The 20,856-nt window shown below is 44.1% G+C and overlaps 1 protein-coding gene across 1 annotated transcript in view; it reads left to right on the top strand.

Moving 5' to 3' along the window:
• Positions 1–20,856, top strand: part of LOC144792911 (period circadian protein homolog 2-like) — a 385,755-nt gene that overhangs the window by 221,530 nt on the left and 143,369 nt on the right. Inside the window, exons 13-14 of the mRNA XM_078668113.1 lie at positions 12,684–12,818; positions 15,476–15,587. Of these exons, the coding sequence (XP_078524239.1) occupies positions 12,684–12,818; positions 15,476–15,587 (247 nt within the window). The remainder of the gene's footprint in view (positions 1–12,683; positions 12,819–15,475; positions 15,588–20,856) is intronic.

Raw genomic sequence — 20,856 nt, 5'->3', positions numbered from 1 at the left:
TTCTATGACATCATTTATGGCATCACTGATGACATCTCAGATGACATAATTGATGACATCACTGGCGACATTGCTGATGACATCATCCAATGAGTGTGGTAGTTTTTTTTATAGTTTTCATAGTGGCGGGTAACTATCCTATTACTTTTCTGACTAATTTTGTACAGCCTGTGTCTAACTAATTAGTATCAATGTTTACAAAAGGCATGTGTTTCTAATGCACCATAGGTGTATAGAGGTATTGAACAAGTTATAAATCGTTGTATTGAATAGCAGGTGACAGTTGAAAACTTACATTAATTATGTTCCACACACGGTTTTGGTACTACAGAAAAAGTTTCCAGACGGGCAAAGATTCTTTGTAAACAACCTTGAGTTATTTTATAGAATCATCTCAGCATGACAATTTCTACTTAACATAGAAGACTGTGTGCACCAGGTATCAACCTATGTACATGTGCTTGCTTTGCTTCAGAAGATGGGCTATCTGTAAACTTTCCACCACAGTATGAAGGATGCAGGTAGTCTGATATTTGGTGCCTTCAGATCTTGGTTATTTTACGTGAATAGGTGCTCTTTGGACAAGTCTTGCATAGATAACAAACCGTTCTTAGTATATACTTTGTAATACTCTGTGGTATATTTCTCATGAAAGTTTCACTGTCAGCAAACAGTGATATAGAGTAAACTCTCTCCAAACACTGTTTTACAGTTCCCATATTTTTTTTTTTTTAAACTTTTTATTAAACAGCCGTCAGTATTAGTATATAGCTTTACAACAATCACTGGTTGATAATACATAGATGTCATCATATTTTACACTTCCCTGGTATATTGACGTTTGTGAATTAACCAACTGTTCTAGCAGAACCCCCACCCAATCTACCCCTAGTCTTCCACCCCCTCCCTTCTTAGCAATCAGGTATCCCTCAGTGCCCCTGTACACTTCCCACTGGTGCCACACTTTTCGTCTGCTCTCATATATTGTCTTCTCAGCCGCGCAACACCAATCCATGTCCATCTTCCATCGTGCCACTGTCGGCAGTTGAGTGGCCCTCCATGCCCGGCAATATTTTTCTTGGCCACCATTGCAGCCACTTGCAGCCACATTTTTTGACACTTAGGCCATGTCTGTTCCCCAGATATGCATAGCACATGCCACCTGGTTTCCGCATTAACTGCCTACCCGATAACATCTGACATTTTCCGCGCCACCTTCCCCAAAACCGCTGTATAATCGTACATTCCCAAAAGATATGGAAGAAGGCACCCCTCTGTTTACATCCCCTCTGACAATCCTGTGTGTGCCCCAACTTAAACATGAGCATGCTAGTGGAGTAAGACCTACTCACATGCCTCCTGTAGCTTTGTGAGAAGATCCGGGTAGTAATTGATAATCCTCCTATATGTATAGGACAGTGCTTTTTCTGAAATTGGATCTAGCACTAATCTGTCCTTCAACAGGCTATATTCAGGGATCTGCTCCCCCTCCTTGAGGTGCCTGCGTAATACATGTCTCAGTTGCAAGTACCTAAACTGTTCTGTGTCCGCTAGCTGATACTGTTTTTGTAATTCAGAGAATGGGATTATGGCCTGTCCCCACCATACATCCCCCAGATGTGCTATTTCTATCCGTTTCCTCTTACAGAAACCCTACAGTCTGCCCACCTCTCGTAAAATATCATAATCCCACAGAGGGGTCTGTTCAGTCAATCTGTCAGCCCAGCCCAGAAATCTATTCGCTCTCGTCCACACATTTAGTACACTCTCTGTATGAGGTGGCATGCTTTCTTTTCTGTCTCGACCATACAGTGCACCTAAGTATCCTTTGGCCCCCATCGCCCAATGATCCACCCGGTATGCCAGGTCGCTTTTATACGTAAATACCCAGTCATTGATTACCATTAGATGTGAAGCCCAGTAGTATTTTTGAAGGTCCAGAATGGCCAAACCACCTTCATACACTCCCCTCTGTAGCTTAGCCAATGCGACCCTTGCACCCTCTCCATCCCACAGTAGCGTCCTCAGTTCTCTGTCCACGTCTCTAAAGAATTTGTTGGGTATTGGACAAGAGGTGTTCTGTAAAATGTACAATATTCTTGGTAGCGACATCATTTTGAAGAGCACTGCTCTTCCCATAAGGGATATCATGGCAGAGTCCTCCAGTGGGCGAAATCCCTCCTTAAACGTTCCAGCTGTGGCTGTAAATTCTCTGTCAAAAATTCTGGGTCTGTTTTGACTATCTGTATGCCCAGATATTTAAAGCTATCTTTAACCTGCAGTTGGGTTTCTGCACCGAGTAGCGGTGGGGGTCCATTTGATAACATGTACAGGAGTGACTTATCCCAGTTAATCTGGCACCCTGAGTACCCCTCAATTAACTTAAAAATTTGTAGTAGCCTGTTTACTGTGAACCGTGGTTGCGTCACGTACAGAAGGACATCGTCAGCATATAACGATATTCTCTCTTCCCATTGTTCCCCCCGTAGATACCCAAGATCACAGAGTCTCCCCTCACCAATGCCGCAAGCAGTTCGGGAGCTAATGCAAATTAAATCAGAGAAAGAGGGCACCCCGTCTCATTTCCTTATGAAGAGCAAAGTAGCGGTACACTGAACGGTTCACTCGAACAATGGCCAAGAGACTTTTAAATCACAGCATAATTCAGGATTAGAATTGGGGACCAAACCCAAACCACTTCAGGACCTCAAACAGATAGTGCTACTCTATACTGTTGAACGCCATATGGGCGTCAAGGGACAGAAGTGCCGCCTCCACACCTGGATTCGTTCTTACTAGATGCATCACCCCGTATAGCTGTTGAAGATTAAGCTTAGTGCTTCGGCGGGGCATAAAGCCAGATTGGTATGGGTGTATCAACTTTGTGATTGGTCCTAGGAGACAATTCACCAAGAAATTAGCCAGTATTTTAACCTCCATGTTCAACAAGGATATCGGCCGGTATTAGCTGCACTATTCAGCTGGCTTGCCCACCTTTGGGATTACAACTATGTTTGCCGTTCACTGATCTGTTGGGAGACACCCCTTCTCTCTTGCTTCATTAAACATACCCCGAAGATATGACGTTACTATACTCACCTCGCATTTAAAGAGCTCCACGGTCAAACCATTTGATGCCGGTGCTTTCCCTACCTGCAGATCCTGTATGGTGTCTATTATATCGTCAGTTGTTATGTCCTTCTCAATATTTTCTCTACCTTCCTCGGACAACCCCGGCAGTCACATTTCCTCTAACAGTTCACTACAGTCTGCCTCTGTCCCAACGGGGTTGGACTCGTATATCTACTTAAAATAATCTGCAAAATCCGGTGTCATGTCCTCCCCGGTAGGGAACATGTATCAGCTTTTGTCACGTATTTCTGCCCCCCAGCTCCTCTCCTTGACTCTCTTTTCTAACCAGGCAATGATTTTATTAGCTTTATCTCCCAGGTCATATATTTGTTTCTGCATTGCCAGCGCTGCTGATCTCACAGCATTGTTCGCCAGGTCTTGCAGTTCCTGCCGCTTGAGTTCTAAAGGGTGCGCTAAATCCTGGTCAGTCCTCCCAGCCTCCAGAAAGCGTGCCTTCATCTCTATTACTCTCACCTCCAGTCTGTCCCACTGCAGTCTTTTTCTTTGTTACTACCTCCTATGCAGACCTGGACATGCCCACTCATAAATGGTTTGAATGCTTCCCACAGAGTACAGGCCGCCTCAACTATCCCCTCATTTTCCTGGAAGTAGAGTTGTGCCCGTTCCCTGACTTTTTGAGTATTTTCCTTATTCTTAAAGAACCATGAATTTAGCCTGGGTGGTAGAGAGTGTGTCCGAGTCGGTCCCCTCACCATTACCTCCACCGGGGAGTGGTCCGAGATACCTCACGGACCAATTGGTGCGTTAGAAAACCATGCTTTCCCACCTCTGTGTGTCAGTATGTGGTCTAGCTGTGAGTAACTGCCATGGGCAGCTGAGTAGAAGGTGTACTGGTGAGTACCCGGGTTATGCAACCGCCAGAGATCTTTTAGGCCCAAAGCTTCAACAAACATGCTAAGTTGCTCCATCTCACTCTCTCTCTAGTTGATACGGTTTCCCTATCAAGCCCGGCATAATAGTAGAGTTCATGTCGCCACCCAGCACTAGTAGTCCAGGTGGAAGATCGACCACCAAGGTCCGCAGCGCTGTGACCGCCTTGGACCGCACCGCCAGTGGAATGTAACTGGAGACAATATTAATAGCCTCTCGTTCCCATTTCCCTGCAAGGGCCACTGACCTTTCCAGGGGATCATGCCAGATCTTGTCTATTACCAAGGAGAGACCTGTCATGACCCGTATTCCCACTCCTCTTTATCCGGTTGTATATCCAGCATGGGCGACCAACTTATATCCATATCTATCTAATGCTCGGTATCTATGGCCTTTGAGATGTGTTTCCTGCAGTAACACAACGCCCGGGCCATGTCGATGTGGATATTGTAGCACTATACTACGTTTAATACGACTCCCCAGACCATTCACATTCCATGACATGATTTTTAGACTAGCAGCACCTTGTTGCCCCTCCCCTTGCCCCCTGTTGCTTTCTGTCCTGTACCCTGTTTTTTTACCATCACGTCAGTCGCCATTTCTGTGTTGAGTCTCCCGTCACCTGTTTACCAAGTTGTATCAACCTACTACACTGACTTTGCAATCTTAAAGAACTAACAATAAAACAATAAGAACTTACTAAACATAGCATTCCACAAATGGAACTAACGCCCTCCTTGCTGCCCTGCTGGTGGGTATAGCAACTCCTACCACCCAAACTCGCAGAGTGCCTGTCGCCCCGAAACAAGTAACTAAATTGAGGTTTGGCGGTGCCGAGCTGCAGTAGCCCCTTCCCCGGGATCCCCTCCCTCCCTGCAACAGAATGTTTGTTTCTATCCTGTAGCAACACTAATGATTTAGAACTGTGCCGAAAGTTTCAATATTAGAAAGCTCGTATTCATACCACCTTCCCCCTCCCCCACCTGTCAACCATGTCACATGACCTGGTCTTCACAGTCCTGGACACTACATCTCGTCGAAGTCTCATTTTCCAGACCCTCCTTCCCTCTAAAGCTAAGCAGTATTCCTTTTCCTCTCAGTCTGATTCTTCCCTTGTTGTTCTGTGCTGTTCTTGCCATCTCCCTTGTTGAGAGTTTGAGCCTACATTGCGCCATCCCTCCAGCCACTCCCCGGCTTCCTCAGGGGAACTGAAGAACCACGTTTTCCCTTCAGCCTCAACTCTCAACTTAGCTGGGAACATCATAGAGTACCTGAGTTCTTTGGCCCGCAGTTCCCTTTTCACTGTTCGACTACACACCTCTGCCATTGTACATTTAGTGTGAAGTCGGGGAAAAATCAGATCACAGCATTTTCAAGGCGCAGGTCACGTGTTGACGTGCCGTCTGTAGGATGGCATCTCTATACCAGATATTGAGAATCCTAGAAATTATTGTCCTTGGTAGAGCGCCTGGTTTGGGCCTACGGATGGGCGCCCTGTGTGCGCGCTCAGTAGTAAAATAGTTGGAAAGACACTTCGGTTTGAGATGGTTCAGGATCAAGTCCTCCAGAAAGAGATCAATATTAGGTCCCTCCATGCCTTCCGGCACCCCCACCACTCTTATATTGTTCCTGCGGGCCCGCCCTTCTTGGTTCTCAAGCTTAGCTGCCCTGGCGTCCTGTTGTTTCGTGAGGGCCTGAACCCATTCCTCCAAACTCTTTGTGCTGGTTTGTAGTTGGGTCACCTCTTGTTCGGTAGCAGCTACTTTATCCGACATCTTCCATCGTCTGCTTTCAGGAGGTTAACATGCACCATTAGGGCATCTATTTTAGAGTCCATCGTACCCTTAACGTCCGCAATGGCTGCAATGATCATGCTTAATGAGGGTACCGTCTGTTCATCTGAGTTGTGACTCTGCGATGATGGATGCAGCCTGGATCGGTACCGCTTATTTGTCCATTTTCTTTGACTGCACCCCTGCTTGTCCTTTTGGCTTCATTCAGGTGTTTACCTTGATATCCTGATGGCAATGTGGGGGGTATTGAGGGCTCCAACTCCCTGTCACCTCCTCTGTTGTAGGAACTGCGGTCTGGTTTTCTCTTTCTCTGGGTAACCCACGTCTGGGTGCAACACCTATGGTCACCTTATTGTCTACCCTGGTCCGCGCCTCATTCACCCACGCACTGTAGGTGTGATAGGCTACTGTGGGAAGTACCTTGTCTGGCTGCCACCCTGTGATAGCAAACCCTGGTTTGCTTTGTTGAAGCGAGAGGAGGAAAAACTCCTCTCGCTTCAATAAAGGAAAAGAGAATTGCTTTTGGGCAAGGGAAGCTGCATGTTAGCAGCTCTCGTTGCCCAAAAGCAATGCCGGCTACCGTAGGAGGCGGGGAGCCGGCGGGACCGTGGGGGCATTGGGGCTCCCCCCACGGTCCCCAACAGAGAGGCCAGGCCCCGTGGGATGGGGTCCCCGTGGCCTGAAGTGGCCTGGGAGTGGGGCCACACGGCCCCCGTCCCCTTTAAAAAAAAAGAGGAAATGTAGATGTGGGCATGCCTCGGGGATGGGGTCCCCGAGGCTCATGTAAATTAAGAAAGTGAATGTTTTGTTTTTGTTTTTCAAAAAAGTTTCGAGTCGCGACCCCAGCACGGCCCCCTAGTGTGAACACGAAGGATGCACGGCTCTCAGCGCGGCCCCCTAGTGTGAATACGAAGGCTGCTCGGCTCTCAGTGCAGCTCCCTAGTGTGAACACGCTGGGTGTGCAGCTCTCAGCACAGCACTCGAGTACTTCTCGGTCTTTAAAACACCGAGGGGCATATTCTCAAGGACACATTGCCGAGTTAACAGCACTTTATCGCAGCCAAAATGGTGATAAATTTAACGCATCTTTCACAAGCTGGTGCAAACAGCCCATATCACCAGTTTACCAGTGAAAGCAGCCTCAAAAATACATTGTAACGGATGACCCCGGCAAATATTGCTAATGAGAGGCAGAGTAGGCATTCCAGTGCAAAAAGTAGCAAACACACCACTTCGCAACTTTCTTAACGACCAGCAAGATCGGCAAAGAGAACACAAAATAGGCGATAAGGTGCGTTAGCACTAGGAAGTTTACACCTCCTCTGACCTGTTGTAAAGTCGGACTACAACCTGCAACATCAAAGGGAGCCCAGCCCACAGACACACCTGAACGACAACAGATGCCATGGAGCCAACAATCATGCAGCTCGGACACCCAAGAGTGCCTCGCCACCACCCCCTTGTCCACCATCCCCCCCTGACCCCCCGACAAACCAATGTGACAACAACCTTCTGAAATCTGGAACGTAACAAATCAGCTGATGTCGCACAGTTATAACAATCAAGATGCATGTGAGGTTGGACAAATGAGAATCACAGTCATCTATGGATTTACATATAAAACATTTTATTTAAACAAAACAACAAAATAAAAGTAGGTGCAGCCATGGCGTGTCATCCCTCGACAATCTGTGAATCACAGCCTGCAAGACAAAAAAGCAAGATAAGATTGTGCTTCATGCGCCCATCAAAGGAGGGAGAGAGAGAGAAAGAGAGAAAGAGTGGGAGAGAGGAAGAGAGAGAGAAAGAGTGTGAGAGAGGAAGAGAGAGAGAGAAAGAGAGAAAGAGTATGAGAGGGAGAAAGGAAGAGATGGAGAGGGAGAGTGAGTGCCAACACTGCAGACCAAACCCTCACAGCTCACCTTTCCGCCACCGGTGTGTCTCCAATCACGTGCCGGGACATACTGTAGCCCTCAAGCTCACTCATCTGAAACATAGTATAGAATCAGTAATGGCAGAGTACATACAACTGCACATACCTTCATCGCTGTCCCGCCCCTGCGCACCCAGGCTGCTGCATCACTTCCATTCCTGCCACCCAGAGGTGTCTGCCAGCCCCTGCGCAGTAGGCTGCTGCACACCATCCACTCCTACCACTCAGAGGTGTCTGACTGCCCCTGCGCACTAGGCTGCTGTACACCATCCACTCCCACCACCCAGAGGTGACTACCCGCTGCTGCGCAAACAAGCCTCTCTGCTCACCTTCCGCCACCGGCTTATGTCCAAGAGGGCCCACCACGTGCTGAAGTGAGCTCCAAGGCTAGGGCCCGCGTCCTTGGAAGCGAGAAGGTCGCACATTTGATTCTGGGTCTTGAAATCACAATGGCGGAGAACATATCAATGAACCGCGCCGAGGAGTAATTTTTGTGTGGCGTACACGCGGTCCAGCTGAGCTCACAATTCAAATCGGGTCGTGATTGCCAGGATGGTGTATCGAGGCCTACGCATCAAAGCAGGCTGCACACCCGCTCAGCTCTGAAGTCATCGCTATGTGGCGGGAGGCCCGTGTCAGGCAAAGTGCCTCGGCTGCCACCAATTCTGTGTACTTGTCCTGTGACGCCTGTGCTGCATGGGTGTTGTGTGGGTGTAAACCAGCTGTGAGTGAGTGGCTGTGGCTTGCTGACAACTAGACCTGTGATCAGCAGATCACTACAGAGAAGATCAGGGACAAGTAGCGTTGTCGTTCCTTCCCTGTAAGCGTAAGCAGAGTGGGCCGGCAGAAACGCGCATCCTTCACGACTTCACCAATATGGCGGTTTGAAACCGCGCACCCACCGAGATAGGTACATGATGGGTGCGCGACTCCAATTTTTTCAACAAAAAAAATATATTTTAGTATTTAATAAAAAAGAAGACATTATATACTTTTACGACAAAATTCAAAATTACTGAAAAACATAGGTTGAATGAACATTATAAGTAGAAATTAGCATTTACAAAAAAAACATATATATATCGAGGCTCAGGCTTGGGTTTAGTTTGCTTGAGGAGCACTCGAACAGCAGCACTGGGGCTCCAAGCACAGCCCCAATGGAGGTGCAGGGGAGCGCGTCGTTTCAATCCGCCTTCACAACGCTGTCATCATATCCTCTGCCGACGCGTTTCAAAAATTATTCTTGGGATCAAGGGAGCGCGACTCCCGAAACGCGTTGATGGATGTAACAAGAACAAATAAAAGCCCGAACTAATGATACCCTTGTACGAGTGCCGGATGATTTCCTTCGAAATGCAAATGAAAATCCTATCTTGAATATAGATATTTACCGCGAGTATCGGCGCGGAGCTTGCACCCGCTATTGAGTGCCTTGGGATTGCCGGTGCATCTTGGAGCTTCAATATATATATATATATATATATATATATATATATATATATATATATATATATATATATATATATATATATATATATATATATATATATATATATATATATATATATACAACATCATCAGTACTGTTGACGTCAGTGCATTACCTATAGTCTTATAACTGTTTCCTCCAATTAACCCAAAGCATTATAAGGCTACAAGGCTACTGCATGGTGCTTTGTAGAACTCCAAATAAAATAAATAGCAAATCTCATAGAATCTGAATTTTTTGTTTCCAACAATTAATCTTAGGTCTGTATTCCAAGGACTGCAGAATAGGGGATATAAATACTGTACTCTATAAATACTGAAACCTCTAATGCAGAATAATTACTGAGTAAGGTGAGTACAACCTAGTCTGACTTTAACATCCATGAATGATAATATAGCATGAAAATAAATGTTTCCTGCATGATTTGTTTCAACCATTTTTTCACAATATATATTAAGCCAGGTTTTATCAGCAGTGTAGTATCTACTGTGCAACAGGAATACCCATCCTGTTTATGAATGGACAGGGATTTTATCCCACTGCATGTACTGAAGTCCATTGTTATTACTCTAAACATGGAAATCTGAGCATCTCCCTGTAAAAATGAAACTGGATTTAATTCAGTAACATAAAACACCAAATTGATGTGAAAATAACGGTCTCACATTTGTATAGAGGACTAGAGAGGCTGCCAGCAAATACCAAGAGGGCCCAAACCTAACATTTAGTCTTTCTCCATAACTGTACATGTTATCTTACAAGTTCTAAATCTAAGAGAGTAGTTCTTGCACGTAGGATGACAGTTCTTCAGCACTAAAACAAAAACAATGAATTAAAAGCAGATATTGTTCTGAGGTCCCAATTACATAAGGCTAGCTACTGGTTGGAGATTGTGCAAAAATCTAGAATCTCACGTCATATCACCAGTGTCCATTCATATCTGTCAGAAGGAAACTCATTCCTAGCAGTTACATCATATGGTATCTCATTAATATCCACAAAGTATTTGATGTCCCAGCCATCACAGACAAATATAGGTTGGCAGCCACTATAAGCCACATCCAAGCCCTCGAATGTCAATACCAACTACCCACTGTCTCCTCTCTGGTGCCAAAGATCGCCAGGTGGTAAATATAAAGAAAGGTAAAAACTTGAAAGTTAAACCTGAAAATGAATAGTAAAAAATATGTTCACATTAAGGTAAATTAATTGTATATATTTATTTTTAAATGTAGTACACAATAAAAACGATTCTATAGAACTAGTAACTTAATTTTGAATTTAATATAGTAAAAGAAATAAATATTTTCCTGAATTTTAAATTTAAAGAATTCAACCTAGAATGATCAAGTGTTTTTCATTATGTATAGTTAACTATTAAAAGTGATGCATAGAATGTTTTAATACAGTGTAATTATATTTTAATTAACATTATTGTTACATTCAGATTTATTTAAAAAAGGTTGTTTTGTATTTTGAGATTACATAGTACAAATTAAATGTATTTATATTTTTAAATAATTATTTATGAGTTAATTTAATATTATTTCATATGATGTTAGATTTTAAGTCCTTACCACTATTACTGTCTGTTCTAGTTACTGTTGCTTGGCCTTGTGCGGTGCTACACTTACTTCATGTCTGGAAAGGAGGACATCTCCTACTGTTTTGGGTCTTTTTTGACTGTAGTAACTTTAGAAGTTCAGTTTGTAATAGCAATGAACTTCTTTCTTTGTGAGTTGGTGTGCATCCCTCCCTAAACCCTTCCTTAATTCTTGCTAAACCCCTCACTCCTCTTTTAACTCCTCATAATTATTCTTAAGTATTCTACATTTTCCGGCCACTTTCCTCTGTTCTTTCTACATTTATTATAAAAGCTATACTTGCATGTGCTGAGACGTCAGCGTTGGGGCAGAGATCTCCACACAGTAAAAAACAGAAGAGGTGTAAATGGAATCTGCGCACCTAGGCTTGTGAATACCATTTTGTAGTACATTAGTAGCACTATTATAGTTCTACTAAAATATTTACAACATTGACTTTTTGAATAGACCTTTAGGAGATGTACCAAATATATGACGGACAATGGTGCCTGTCATTGTTATATCATGCAGAGTGTGAGACTTAGCAATTTGGACGAGAAAGCTTTTTGCAGCAGTATTGCCTGATTTGCGTATGGTTGCTCAACTCATGCATTGACAGAGATTGTTTAAGAAAGCTGTAATAGAGTGGTGATCTGCAGACATCAGTGTAACTGCAACAATACTTATGAAGAATTATCCCAAGCATTCTTCATCATATTAGATTCATATCTACCTTATTATTTATCAGCAGCCCACCTTCCATCCATCAGCCTTTTTCTTTTAACATAATGACATATTAACAAATCTGTGGTGGGTAGCATGTTTACTAGGGCCCCTGCTTGCACTTGTGTGTGCAAATGCTCTGATCTTGCTGCACACAGCCTTGGTTCCAGCAGCTTAGTAAGCAGATTTCACGACTTTTAGACGGTGGTGCCAGATGAAGATGAGTTGTTACTATGGGAGAACGTAGGACCAAGAGTGCCTAAACTACCATAGATATCAACAATAATATATGGCACACACAAAGCAGTGAAGTACCTCATAGTTCTGGTAAGTGAAGAAAGATTCAGAAAGAAGGAGATATTGCAGTTTGGCATATTTTGAAAGGTGTTAATGTACGAGATGGTGAAACTAATGTGTAATAGTAACGAAGATGGGCCGAGCATCCAGATAATCATAGATGTTAGGCTAGAGAAAGACACCAAAGTCTAAGGAGTGCTTAAGACTTGTGAATCTGTAGTAATGTGTGCAGATGAATTAGGTTAGGTTGATATTTAAGGGAAGATTAAACAAATTCACATTTTTTCAGATGTTATCTTGGCATACATTTTGTATTAGAGATATGTTAGAAAATTATTGCAAATGCACATATTAATAATAATTTTACAGTTGAAGACGTATTGTGAATGACCTCAGTTAGAATTTGGTTGTCAGGATACTGTGTCAAAACGTAGCAGTTATTGCAAGTGCCATAGGCTATAATGCACATGTAATATGGTGGAAGGGAATTCCATCAGATTAGTTGTGGAGAATCCCATCTTCTAACCTCTAAACTCTAAATAACCCCATAGTATGTCCTCTAGGATGAATATGTCAGCCACCCAAAATGTACATTTAGATTCCTGTTTTAGAATTGTTTTGTGTAATGTGGGAGATAGTCTTTGAAATGACTGCATTAGCTGACAAAATATAAATCAAAGTAAGCATAGAGAACTTCTGTAGCCTAATCCCAAATGCATTTTTATTAATGTATCCCTTAATAGTAATAGCTCCTGAAAACGGATTGTTGTGTCTTATTAAATGCTTTCCTATTGTCTTGTGATTAAATGCTTCACTGATAATTTGAAAAATATTTATTTTAGCCAGTGCACAATGGTGGTTCAAGTGGCTATGGAAGCTTGGGAAGCAATGGCTCGCTAGAGCACTTGATGAGTGGAGCGTCATCCTCAAGTGACAGCAATGGGATGCCCATAGAAGAAGTCCAAAAGGAAAAAAAAGTTAGTTTCATTTGTAATAAAAGTATTCCAACATATAGGCAGCACACAATAACTTGAAATGCAAAGTTACAAGCTATCTGCCTGTCTATGATAAAATACATTCTACCATTAAAATTATGTCTTAGATAATGATACCTATTTCTGAGATATATGTTACTGCAGGAATGCCTACCGTTTTTATTGTGTATAGTGTTTGAAAATGATTTCAAATTGATGTGAAACATTTAACTATTGTATAATATATACGCTGGATGTTTAAGCAATTTCTGAATGGTCACTGCTAAAAAACAGCATATTGTCCACTGATTGTTGTTTAGCAATGTTATGGTATGATTAATATGACTATCTGTGATCAGTGGCAAATTCTTGGCAGATAATAATGACCCCTATGGAAGTACTGCCACTTGATAGTTGAACTTCGTAGAAATATTTTCACTTATAGCTTGCTTACATGCATGAGAAATGGCTCCTTAAGCTTTCTGAAAGTCTTTAAAATACTGTTGGTAGAGTTTTGTTGTAGACATGGACACAGACCCTGATTATTATTAATCATGCCTCTATTATTGTCAACTACCTTGTTTACTGATGAGGTGCTCATATACCAATACATTGATCATTTGCTAACAACAGATATGTATGATTTGCTGAAGCGGCTATTATATTCTAATAGATAAATCCTCACAAGCGCTATACAGTAATGCAAGATGCTTGCTAAATTTGCTGCTAAAAAGTATCAAAAAATCCGCTTAAAGAAATCTTTCTCTGCACCAAGAAATATGGTAAGTGTTTCCGAGATCACCACATCAAAGATTTGGGACAATGTTTCCCCAAACTCATTGAAAGGTCTCCATAATACTGCCTCTTCTATTAACGTGTTAAACATTCTTTGTGATGAACCCTTTATCAGATCCCAAGTCCATTCTTTCTGAAGGCCACCAGCTCCTTCTTGGATGAATTCCCAAAGAGCCTAAAGACTTGTCTAATCACAACCCTCCTGATATGTGCAAAAGCTGATCCTATGGAACAGCTTTCATGCCTTCACATGCCTCTCATTACTGCTTGATTATCCAAAGAGAGATGCAGGGCACCTTTCAACAGTAGGTTCCCAGACACATTACTGGGTGAATAATAGTTGTGCTTCAACCCATGCCAAAGAACCAACACAGTGGCTCTTTACATCATACATGATTCTCTGCACATTCTTGATAGTAGTGAGGTTTTCCTACTGATTCTTCTTGATCTTTTGGAAGCTTTAGGCACAGTGGAAAAATGGACTCTCCTCAGCATCATGATGATGTTCTTGGGAATTTATGCATCTATCCTAAATTGACACATCTCTTTTCTACAAGACTGTGCACAGTTGGTCAAAATAGAGGATTTCGAAATTTAACCTGGCCTTATGCTTTATAGGTCTGCCACAGCTCAGTCCTTTTGTCTGATTGTTCTATGTTCAGAGTGCCGTCATCATTTGACTAGTAACATGATCAATAACATCCAATGTGTGGATGATACACAACTGTATCACAACCGGAAGCCATTAACTTTCTATTCAGATGCCTTGAACAAATTCTGAATCATATGGTGTCTAAAGCTGAACCGGAAGAAAAATACAACTACTTTGTTTGTGTTTTCTTCATCGCACCTTGGACCACTCCTCTAGCAATAAGATGTACCCTAATACTAAACCTAGGTTTTAATCTGTAGGGCTCATAAACATGAAAAAAGATTATGATTGTCTCACACCTTCACACTAGCCCGCACATCTAAGTAACCAAAATATCTTCCTCTTTCCTGAAGGACCTTCCCAGTTCTTCGACTCTCAAAACTCCCACAATTCAACTCTCACTCACTCACAGTTATCAGTTCAGATCTTTCTATATTATCCATAAATCAATATACAGCAAATTCCTGTATTACTTTGGCAAATTTTTTTACAATTTATCATCCAACTATGAATTTAAGGACTGCCATTCAAAACTTACTGGTCCTAAGGCCTATCAGTTACACAAAATCTGAATAAAGAACCTTACATAAACAGTGATCCTCCTTGTGGATCTCTGTACTACTGAATGTAAGAGTTGAAAGTAACTTTCATTGAGGAGGTTGCTGTAAACCCATCTACTAAACCAACTAATGGTTACATATTCCTTGTGCTACCTTCTCAGATCCTGGCCTGTCTTGCTAGATCCTTACAACAAGCCACTTACATGCACATTATATAGCAGAGTTCACAGATGTCTGTTTTACTTCAATTTATTGTGGCCTTCCAGAATTAGTTTAATGTCAATTCCAATGCAATCAATGTATCGTTCTAAATAAAGAAAATGAAAACATTTCTTGCATCTTGTGTACACATCGACCACTTCAATGCCTCTGTTAAAATATATTGCTTACAGATATGTGAAAGCCAAGCAATATAGTTGCTAAATATTTAACTAAAGTCCCGTAAACTGCTATTGCATCCAAAATCAGCACCTGAGTCCTGAGGCAGGATTACATAGATTGAACCAGTGTCAAAAAATGTTGCACCAAGGCAACTTGATACCATCATTCGATGCTGTAAGTGGTGGTGAAAAAGCCCCGTGGAATCAATGTAATCTGTAGTTACTAAGACAAGAAACGTTCTTATGCCTAACATGCCCAATGTTGTCTTTTAGAGCACTTTTCAAGAAATCTGCAAAGATGTACATGTGGTCAAGAATCAAGGACAAAAAGTATTTATTGAATCCAGAGTAAAATTGCAACTTAAGAAGAAACAGCATGGTGCAGGTATGCAAATTACAGCTGCAACGTCGTACCTTTATGGGTCAGATGTTTTTCAGCCGTCCCTGACTGCTTTTGTAAATACTGGGCAAACTTATCATTCAGTGTATACAGTTGGTCTAAGGCAACAATAGCTGTGGCTATACGATGATATTATATGCATTGCATCTGAAACTGTGGAACAATTGTATCAAAATACAAAAATATATGACGTCTTCTTCTTGGAATTGTCATTCTCCCTGCTCACTTTTTCCCTTTCCCCAGTCACGAAGCCTTGATAACTGCCCCAGACAAGGTATGTGCCTAACGTCGAACCGTGACCTGTATTGAAATCATCAAATCATGGAAATGATCAGATTTTTTCCTTAAACAGGTGTCTCTCCACCATTAATTCCTTTCCCACCACAGGGTCTCCTACTCAAAGAGCTGCCACTGTACAAAAAAAGAGGTCAAAGGTACCTTAAAGAAAAGTGACCCACATTCACAAATCATACCTTAAGATTTTGTGGAAACCTGTTTTGGTAGTACAAGGGCATATACTTTGGGGGACGAATTGACTTAAATGGTGCATTTTAAAGTACATAGGGCCAATAACATTGCAAGAAGCTTGTATTGAATATAAGACCACTTTACTGTGGTAACAGAGGTTATAAAGTTTATTAACTAAAGAACATGTGTGGCAAATATTGCATCTTAAGGTACATTAATTAACTCATATGACCCAAAGTTTGGGATTGGGGCAGGTAGTCTAGAATTGCTGTTCTGTTACTTAGATAGACTTTATTCTCAATATGTTTCTCTCTGTCTTTATTAACTTTGCCATCACCTCTGTTCACAACCATCCCAAAAAAATGGATCAACACATTAGCACTCAGTAGCTACTGTGGCAGTCTCGATCTTGCTCTGCTTCTTCCTTTTGGAATGTCTTCAGACGCCCAGGTGAAAGGTTCCCCTTTTAGAAAAGGAGCTCATGCTTACTTTTTCCCTGTTGCTTCATTCCCGGATGTATGTAGACAATCATCATGTACCTAGGCCTTCATTATGAGATTCGGGAAAATTATGATTTGATCAATAATAGAATTTACAGGACAAATCAGGATTACAAGTTGTGTTTAAACGCCAAACTCTTCATTTTCTTCCTGCTAACAATTCGTCAGGAAAATCCTTTTGAACTCTTTCAAGGGTAACAGGCCTGCAATTTAGGGAAACCATGCAGGAATCTGTGTAAAGTGCCTACTTTATATTGCGAGGAGACGCAGGTTGGCGGGCTAGTGTTCCTGGCGAGTTAGGCCTGGGACTACATATAGAGCCTGCCCTGTCACCGCTCCTACCTAGAGTTAATAGCTCCTGAGGCGAAAAGCCGGGAGCAAGGAAAGCTTGGTGCCTTTTTTATTCTCATTTGTTTATTCTCTGCACTGCTGGGCTTTTAATTCACGGTCCGTTTTGGGCTAACTTCTTTGTTGTTTTTAAATTGTGTTTATTGCTCCTCACAAACCTTAGTCGCCTTCCTAGGGGTTCTCCATCTGCTAGGAGCCAATCGGGGCTCGGTCTGGCTGCAGGAGTGATCCTCGAGCGCAGTTGAATGGGCGCCATATTGCGAGGAGACGCAGGTTGGCGGGCTAGTGTTCCTGGAGAGTTAGGCCTGGGACTATATATAGAGCCTCCCCTGCCACTGCTCCTGCCTAGAGTTAATAGCTCCTGAGGCGAAAAGCCGGGAGCAAGGAAAGCTTGGTGCTCTTTTTATTCTCATTTGTTTATTCTCTGCACTGCTGGGCTTTTAATTCACGGTCCGTTTTGGGCTAACTTCTATGTTGTTTTTAAATTGTGTTTATTGCTCCTCACATATCTTCGTCGCCTTCCTTGGGGTTCTCCCTTCTCCTAGGAGCCGATTGGGGCTCGGTCTGGCTGCGGGAGTGATCCTCGGGCGCAGTTGAACGGGCGCCATATTGCGAGGAGACGCAGGTTGGCGGGCTAGTGTTCTAGGCGAGTTAGGCCTGGGACTACATATAGAGCCTCCCCTGCCACCACTCCTGCTTAGAGTTAATAGCTCCCGAGGCGAAAAGTCGGGAGCAAGGAAAGCTTGGTGCTCTTTTTATTCTCATTTGTTTATTCTCTGCACTGCTGGGCTTTTAATTCATGGTCCGTTTTGGGCTAACTTCTTTGTTGTTTTTAAATTGTGTTTATTGCTCCTCACATACCTTAGTCGCCTTCCTAGGGGTTCTCCCTTCTGCTAGGAGCCGATTGGGGCTCGGTCTGGCTGCGGGAGTGATCCTCGGGCGCAGTTGAACGGGCGCCATATTGCGAGGAGACGCAGGTTGGCGGGCTAGTGTTCCTGGCGAGTTAGGCTTGGGACTACATATAGAGCCTCCCCTGCCACCGCTCCTGCCTAGAGTTAATAGCTCCTGAGGCGAAAAGCCGGGAGCAAGGAAAGCTTGGTGCTCTTTTTATTCTCATTTGTTTATTCTCTGCACTGCTGGGCTTTTAATTCACGGTCCGTTTTGGGCTAACTTCTTTGTTGTTTTTAAATTGTGTTTATTGCTCCTCACATATCTTCGTCGCCTTCCTAGGGGTTCTCCCTTCTGCTAGGAGCCGATTGGGGCTCGGTCTGGCGGCGGGAGTGATCCTCGGGCGCAGTTGAACGGGCGCCATATTGCGAGGAGACGCAGGTTGGCGGGCTAGTGTTCCTGGCGAGTTAGGCCTGGGACTACATATAGAGCCTCCCCTGCCACCGCTCCTGCCTAGAGTTAATAGCTCCTGAGGCGAAAAGCCGGGAGCAAGGAAAGCTTGGTACTCTTTTCATTCTCATTTGTTCATTCTCTGCACTGCTGGGCTTTTAATTCACGGTCCGTTTTGGGCTAAATTCTTTGTTGTTTTTAAATTGTGTTTATTGCTCCTCACATACCTTAGTCGCCTTCCTAGGGGTTCTCCCTTCTGCTAGGAGCCGATTGGGGCTCGGTCTGGCTGCGGGAGTGATCCTCGGGCGCAGTTGAACGGGCGCCATATTGCGAGGAGACGCAGGTTGGCTGGCTAGTGTTCCTGGAGAGTTAGGCCTGGGACTACATATAGAGCCTCCCTTGCCACCGCTCCTGCCTAGAGTTAATAGCTCCTGAGGCGAAAAGCCGGGAGCAAGGAAAGCTTGGTGCTCTTTTTATTCTCATTTGTTTATTCTCTGCACTGCTGGGCTTTTAATTCACGGTCCGTTTTGGGCTAACTTCTATGTTGTTTTTAAATTGTGTTTATTGCTCCTCACATATCTTCGTCGCCTTCCTTGGGGTTCTCCCTTCTCCTAGGAGCCGATTGGAGCTCGGTCTGGCTGCGGGAGTGATCCTCGGGCGCAGTTGAACGGGCGCCATATTGCGAGGAGACGCAGGTTGGCGGGCTAGTGTTCCTGGCGAGTTAGGCCTGGGACTACATATAGAGCCTCCCCTGCCACCGCTCCTGCTTAGAGTTAATAGCTCCCGAGGCGAAAAGCCGGGAGCAAGGAAAGCTTGGTGCTCTTTTTATTCTCATTTGTTTATTGTCTGCACTGCTGGGCTTTTAATTCATGGTCCGTTTTGGGCTAACTTCTTTGTTGTTTTTAAATTGTGTTTATTGCTCCTCACATACCTTAGTCGCCTTCCTAGGGGTTCTCCCTTCTGCTAGGAGCCGATTGGGGCTCGGTCTGGCTGCGGGAGTGATCCTCGGGCGCAGTTGAACGGGCGCCATATTGCGAGGAGACGCAGGTTGGCGGGCTAGTGTTCCTGGCGAGTTAGGCTTGGGACTACATATAGAGCATCCCCTGCCACCGCTCCTGCCTAGAGTTAATAGCTCCTGAGGCGAAAAGCCGGGAGCAAGGAAAGCTTGGTGCTCTTTTATTCTCATTTGTTTATTCTCTGCACTGCTGGGCTTTTAATTCACGGTCCGTTTTGGGCTAAATTCTTTGTTGTTTTTAAATTGTGTTTATTGCTCCTCACATACCTTAGTCGCCTTCCTAGGGGTTCTCCCTTCTGCTAGGAGCCGATTGGGGCTCGGTCTGGCTGCGGGAGTGATCCTCGGGCGTAGTTGAACGGGCGCCATATTGCGAGGAGACGCAGGTTGGCGGGCTAGTGTTCCTGGCGAGTTAGGCTTGGGACTACATATAGAGCCTCCCCTGCCACCGCTCCTGCCTAGAGTTAATAGCTCCTGAGGCGAAAAGCCGGGAGCAAGGAAAGCTTCGTGCTCTTTTTATTCTCATTTGTTTATTCTCTGCACTGCTGGGCTTTTAATTCACGGTCCGTTTTGGGCTAAATTCTTTGTTGTTTTTAAATTGTGTTTATTGCTCCTCACATACCTTAGTCGCCTTCCTAGGGGTTCTCCCTTCTGCTAGGAGCCGATTGGGGCTCGGTCTGGCTGCGGGAGTGATCCTCAGGCGCAGTTGAACGGGCGCCATATTGCGAGGAGACGCAGGTTGGCGGGCTAGTGTTCCTGGCGAGTTAGGCCTGGGACTACATATAGAGCCTCCCCTGCCACCGCTCCTGCCTAGAGTTAATAGCTCCTGAGGCGAAAAGCTGGGAGCAAGGAAAGCTTGGTGCTCTTTTTATTCTCATTTGTTTATTCTCTGCACTGCTGGGCTTTTAATTCACGGTCCGTTTTGGGCTAACTTCTTTGTTGTTTTTAAATTGTGTTTATTGCTCCTCACATATCTCCGTTGCCTTCCTTGGGGTTCTCCCTTCTGCTAGGAGCCGATTGGGGCTCGGTCTGGCTGCGGGAGTGATCCTCGGGCGCAGTTGAACGGGCGCCATATTGCGAGGAGACGCAGGTTGGCGGGCTAGTGTTTCTGGCGAGTTAGGCCTGGGACTACATATAGAGCCTCCCCTGCCACCGCTCCTGCTTAGAGTTAATAGCTCCCGAGGCGAAAAGCCGGGAGCAAGGAAAGCTTGGTGCTCTTTTTATTCTCATTTGTTTATTCTCTGCACTGCTGGGCTTTTAATTCATGGTCCGTTTTGGGCTAACTTCTTTGTTGTTTTTAAATTGTGTTTATTGCTCCTCACATACCTTAGTCGCCTTCCTTGGGGTTCTCCCTTCTGCTAGGAGCCGATTGGGGCTTGGTCTGGCTGCGGGAGTGATCCTCGGGCGCAGTTGAACGGGCGCCATATTGCGAGGAGACGCAGGTTGGCGGGCTAGTGTTCCTGGCGAGTTAGGCCTGGGACTACATATAGAGCCTCCCCTGCCACCGCTCCTGCCTAGAGTTAATAGCTCCTGAGGCGAAAAGCCGGGAGCAAGGAAAGCTTGGTGCTTTTTTTATTCTCATTTGTTT

Source organism: Lissotriton helveticus, chromosome 11 (genome assembly GCF_964261635.1).
Source record: "Lissotriton helveticus chromosome 11, aLisHel1.1, whole genome shotgun sequence".
Classification (NCBI taxonomy): Eukaryota; Metazoa; Chordata; class Amphibia; order Caudata; family Salamandridae; genus Lissotriton; species Lissotriton helveticus.
This window is presented reverse-complemented; position numbering and strand designations above follow the sequence as displayed.